The sequence below is a fragment of the Panthera tigris genome, chromosome A3 (assembly GCF_018350195.1).
Source record: "Panthera tigris isolate Pti1 chromosome A3, P.tigris_Pti1_mat1.1, whole genome shotgun sequence".
Taxonomy (NCBI): domain Eukaryota; kingdom Metazoa; phylum Chordata; class Mammalia; order Carnivora; family Felidae; genus Panthera; species Panthera tigris.
This window is the reverse complement of record NC_056662.1, coordinates 74,019,508-74,025,507: the sequence shown is the minus strand read 5'-3', so window position 1 is coordinate 74,025,507 and position 6,000 is coordinate 74,019,508. Positions and strand designations below refer to the sequence as shown.

Sequence of the window (6,000 nt, the reverse complement as noted above, 5' to 3'; positions counted from 1 at the left end):
CAGAAGTGGCTTGAACACTCAGCTTGCCCAAGGACAGAAAGCCTGGGAATCTCTCCCAACAGCCTCTCCCAAGAAACACTCGCAGGCTGTCACTCTGGAGTGCAGGATGCAAGCAGGGCACATCACGAGGGCCTGAGCTCCCAGGGTAGGAGGCTTTGTCACGCTGCAAGTGAGTATATTTTCTGCCGCAAGTAATTGAACACCTGACTGAGACTGGCTTGAATCATAAGAAAATATATTACCTCACAAAACTGGAGTGCAGAGGTAGAACAGAGTCCACGTATGGCTGATTTGGAAGTGCAACAATCAGGGCCACATTATGACTTTCATGGTCCCTGGGCACTTTTGCCTTTATGGGCCCCTTCCTCCATTAAAAAAAAAAATTATAGTTCATGACTGCAATAGAATTAAGACAAATTAATCCCGGCTGTATGACATTTATTTTTTCCTCTGACTTCCTAAGAAAATAAAACATTGTTGGAGAATCCCTAAAAGTATCATGGGTCCTAAGGTCAGTCAGCCCTATGAAGAATCCATAAAGTATCTAGGTTCTGTTCCTGGTTGGCCACCCACATCATGTACCACCTTCGTGGACGGGCTGGCTTGCCTCCAGGAGATAACATGGCTGTCATTGGCAACTCAGGCAAAGGGCTCCATTGTTCCCGTCCACTGTGAGCTTTGAAGGCCTTTCCCCTAACTATGAAAAAGAAATACTTCCTTCTATTTTTTATTCATTTGAAGTGGGACAAGTTTGGCACTTGCTTTTAAAGTTAAACGTATTTTAGCATATAACCTAGTACTTCCTCTCCTAAATACCTTAAAGAAAGGAAAACATATGGCCACACAAAAAATGTCTGCATGAGTGTCCATGACAGCTTTATTCATAAACAACCCAAAATCTAGCAACAAGTGAACAGATAAACAAGTCAGGGTATAGCCACACACTAGAATACTATGCAGCAATAAAAAGGAATGAACATCTGGATGCATCTCAAAAGCATGCTAAGTGAAGGAAGCCAGACACAAAGGAGTACATATTCTAGGATCCATTTATATGAACTTCTGCTGAGGAAAAAAAAACCAAAACTCCAGGTAGACCAATTAGGAGGCTGTCATAATAATCCAGGTGGAAGATGATGCATGCTCAGACCAGGATGTTAAGAAGTGATGAAAAGTGGTCTGATTCTGGATATATTGTGAAGACAGAGCCAAGGGAATTTTCTAAAGAATTGAATACAAGGTGTGTGAGAAAAAGAGAAATCAAGGATGACCCATGATCTTGGACCTGAGCAAACTGGAAATTGGTATTAATTGGGATGGTAAAACAGGTGGATAGAGCAGACTGGGAGAGAGGGTGAGACCCAGCAGACTTGCTAAGTTTGAAATGCCCACTAGGTGAGATGAAGATAACAATGTCAGCAGTTGGATATTCCGGCAGGAAGAGTTCCAGGCTGGAGATAGAAATTTGGGAGGTTCAACCCACTTTTTCTGGGGAGAGAGCAGAGGATAGATAGAATTTTAAAAAATAATAATAACAGAAGAAAATGTCTGGGTAGATCTTTTTTTACTAAAAAAGGCAAATTTTTGTTTTGTTTTTTAAGTTTGGAGGTCATTAATGACTAAGAAAACAAACTTCTTGAATTTGATAGTAAAAATTTTCAGTACTATTAGCAAAACCCCACATACTTATGTAAGGTTCAGGGCCATGAAGCTCCTTTGATCTTGCCCAATGTTGTGTGTCTTGTAACCAATCTGGCAAGGTCTGGGCAACCCACTGCATATCCCAGAGATAAGGAGTGAGGCCTCTACCCAACAGCCTCTCACTCTGGCACTGTCTACCACCTTCTCCCCTGTGGCCAGCAGGAAAGGAAGCAGATCCTCTCTCTCCCACCCTCTCTCTCCTGCTCAGTGTCAAGGTCCTTAGTATCTTCAGTTTGCACATTGTCTCATTCATGAAGTTGTAGTTGGCCGTTTGCTTCTTAGAAGACATGACCGCCTTGGAAGCAAACTATTAATCTGACTGTAGAGTTGGAGCCTTCAGAGATAACAGCAATCTGTGTGGTATGATTTGAAGAAGCCAGAAAATTTTTTTTTTTGCTCTCCAGATTCCCGAAATTCCACCATTCGTATGAAAGGTGAAAGTGAAATGCCCAACTTTGAATGACCCATCCTGGGGACTCCTGCAAGTGAACCAGTGCAGAAAAGAGAAGCAGTGGATAAGAAAAAGGGCCCATAAAAAGAGGAGGTGTGTGAGACCAAAATCAAAGCTGGCTACACAATTTTGTTAGTGTGTGTTATACCTGGCCCATTGCCAACCATGGCACATAGTAGGTCAACAATATTTGTGGAATGAATGGATTCTCTTTTTTTCTACATTTGAGGAAGCAGACCCTCCCCCACGCGCAAAAAAAAAAAAAAAAAAAAAAAAAAGCATTTGAGAGAAAAGGCAAAAGAACCAGTTCAATGAATGGGTTAATTTACTGTCCTAGGAGTCACTTACTGGGGGAAAAAAAAAAGATTAAGCAGTTCCTCAGGACCCTCAGCTGCTCTCTGGGAGAGATGTTTCCCCTCTAAAGGGCACAAGATACTGTCCGGAAGCCTGGAGCATCACCAAGGCTGATTCAAACCCAAGACCTCACACGCCAAACGTGCCATCTTCGGCCTGGGGTTCCGGGGTGTCTGGGAACTGGGGTGGGGGCTGACAGGAGAGGGCAGGCGCGGACGCAGAGTGCACTAAGAGGAGGGGGCGCGGACCGAGAAGCGCAGCACGCTCTCCCGCCCGGCCTGCAGTGCTGGGCTTAGCTCTTGCACCTCCCTCCGCTCTCTCCTCCGCCCCCCTTCGCCCTCCCCCTTTCCCTCCCTTTCTCCTCCTCCTCCTCCTGCCGCCGCGGCCGCTGCCAGACCTCGCCAGTTCAGACCCACCGGGCTGCCCTCCCCTGCGCTCTCCCCCTGCTGCCCAGGCCCGGAGCGCAGCGCGGCCGCACAGGTAGGAGCCCCCGGTGCACCCGGTGCCCGCCGGGCAGCGCTAAAGGAAATAAGTGGGGTGACCTCAGGGGTGCAGGGGTACCCGAGAACTGTCCCAGACTGAGCAGGATCTCTCATGCAGAGAGGAAGGTGGAGGTGTGCGGTCTCGGAATGCGATCTGTCAGCATGTGCGAGTACCCGGGTGACATCTGTTTGGATGGGCAAGTGTGTGCGCGCCGACAATCAGCCGACTGGGCTTTGCCCATAAACGAGGTTTTGAAAGTTTCAGGGGGCTAATGTACGAGATTTAAGCCACACCTGGATTCCACAGGAGCTAGTTTGAAGCTGGAGCGCTGAGCAGCTCCCGGGTACTGCCGCATGTTGACTTTCTGTTGCGAGAGGGACCTCACCTCCCCGGGGGCAGGCCCGCTGCCCCGAAACCGGACCCGGCTGCGGTGCGGTTCCCCGGTTCTGGCCCTAGGCAGCCAGATTCTGATACCAAAGGACTGATAATGCGCAGAGAATCAGAAGCTTTGGGCTGCTTTTACACAAACCTGGGGCTTTTACACAAAGCTGCAGGCAGAGAACTGGCGTGAAAATGCCACTTAGTTTGTGCTGGAGGATATAAGAAGGAACTCTGAAGGGCAGGTATTCTACTAGGGAAGGAGATTGCTCTTCGAGTTTTGTTTTGGTGTTTTGTTAAAAAAAAAAAATAGTTTGAAGCCAAGGTAATTCATATTGATTCACAGGTATTTCAGCTGAGCTGTGCAAGGAACTTCCTTTACTAGCTGGAGGTGAGCACACAGGGAAAGCCCTAACGTTCAAGGAATCTGAGATTTGCTGCCCCACCTTCTCTCTCTCTCTCTCTCTCTCTCTCTCTCTCTTTCTCTCTCTCTCTCTCTCTCTCTCTCTCTCTCTCTCACACACACACACACACACACACACACACACGCACCATCTCCTTTGAAATTAAGTACCCTCTCTTTTCTTTTCCACCCCCTTTCTGGAGCCTGCTGTGTAGGTACAGTATAAAATGCTTGCTGAATATCCTTTGTATATGTTAAGCGCAGCTGGATGGAGTAAAGTGAAATGTAATTCTGCAGCCGTTTTACAGTCTTTGGTGCCTCGTTTGGCCACGAAGGTTGAGGAGGGGGAGGGGGAATGAGAAAGTAGATTGGAAATTGGGTATGATGGAACCTAAACCTCTCCCTCCTGCCCTTCCTTACTTGATACTTCACAGCTAAACTTTTGTTATTCCGCCCCCCGCCCCTCCAGCAGATACTAAGCACCGGTTTGTCCTGTGTTTTCTTTGAGATTCATGATGTTGAAAGCCCTTTTCCTAACTATGCTGACTCTGGCTCTGGTCAAGTCACAGGACACCGAAGAAACCATCACATACACGGTAAGGGGTGATGGAATTTGAGATAAGTGCGGTTCAGCGGGATTCAGTGACACAAGAGAGACTTTATCCACTCCTGCCAGTGTATGTGGGCTGTAGGCTGTGGAGGGTAATAAATTAAACAACACTTTCGTATAGTTCACATTTTAAGATTTATTTAAATTGTCCATGGTTCCTCCAAAAGTTCATTTAGATCACCAATTGAGATAGGGAGCAAAATGTAATGATTCTGCAAAACCAAAAAAGGAGAGAGACCCTTTTAAAAACAAAAACCTAAGTAAGGTACATGTTTCCAAAACATGCAATAAATTAATGGAGGTAAGGAATTGGAAAGCCTGGATCCCTATATACAGGCAGATAAAAACAAACATCACAAAGAAAGCATGTGCTTCATTTGGGTGTGTGACTTATGTTCTCATGTAAATGGCCTGTATTGAATTTATAAAGGCTATATATTCATTTATAGTATAAATAATAATTCATATAAATGCCCTTCAGGTAAACTTTATGTGCTACCAGGATGCAGCATTGGCTAAAGTGGTCTTAAAATGCATTGTGTGAGGGGCGCCTGGGTGGCTCAGTCGGTTAAGCGTCCGACTTCGGCTCAGGTCATGATCTCACGGTTCGTGGGTTCGAGCCCCGCGTCGGGCTCTGTGCTGACAGCTCAGAGCCTGGAGCCTGTTTCAGATTCTGTGTCTCCTTCTCTCTGTGACCCTCCCCCGTTCATGCTCTGTCTCTCTCTGTCTCAAAAATAAAAAACATTAATAAAAATAAAAAAAAAAATGCATTGTGTGAAATTTGGTTTTGCATTTTCTAATTAATTACATCTGATTATTTCCAAGTAATATTTGATTAATTAGTGAATTGCATGGGTATAACCAATGTTTAATAAAATATTGAAAACATCATCAGACCCATCCCACCATCAGGAATGAATGTGGTGAGAACAGAGGGCAATACTTAACCTCACTTCTGGTGAGTTTCTGTGCACCTCTGTTTTGTGTTTTCTTTTTGTTTGCTTTTGTTTTGTGTTTTCTACTCTTTAACCTGTGTTGTGAGACAAGTGGTATTTGTCCTGGATCATAATATGAAAAACATATTTTTCTATTTTCTCCCAATTTAAAATTAAGTAATCCTACTCAAAAGAATGTGAAAAATTTTTGAAAATAAAACTCCTAAAAGTGAGCTAATGTCAATTACTGATAATAAGCATTATCTCACTTTTTGGTATCCTATTATCCCTAGAATGTTAGTATTCATCTGGAAAATGTTCCTTGTTGTTGTTCAAATCAACTATAAATCAAATGAGTTTTCACATAAATATTTTGTTAACTTAATGATAAATGTAGTTGCTTCCTCTGCTGAAGATAAATAAAGCTCAAGAAATGATTGTTTACCTTCAAATGAGAATGTTTTATTATTCAGGCTAAACTTACTGCCTTCTTAGGAAGCTAGAATGAAGTTAACTACACATTTTTTATATTCATCCAATAAAATATTTTATTGCTACAATTGCTTGTCTTATACCCCCTTCTCTTTGGTTAATCAGCTAAATCACATTCATCTTTAGCAGAGAAAGTTCCTTGTGGATTAAACACTATAATTTTAGACCACTAACTAGGGTTTATTATTATTAT

The 6,000-nt window shown here is 43.9% G+C and overlaps 1 protein-coding gene across 1 annotated transcript in view; it reads left to right on the top strand.

Annotated features, from left to right (window-relative positions):
• The first annotated feature begins 2,887 nt into the window (after positions 1-2,887).
• The window catches only part of EFEMP1 (EGF containing fibulin extracellular matrix protein 1), a 61,552-nt gene continuing 58,439 nt past the window's right edge, over positions 2,888-6,000 (top strand). Inside the window, exons 1-2 of the mRNA XM_042981425.1 lie at positions 2,888-2,986; positions 4,279-4,366. Coding sequence (XP_042837359.1) covers positions 4,283-4,366 — 84 coding nt within the window. The 5' untranslated portion in view covers positions 2,888-2,986; positions 4,279-4,282. The remainder of the gene's footprint in view (positions 2,987-4,278; positions 4,367-6,000) is intronic.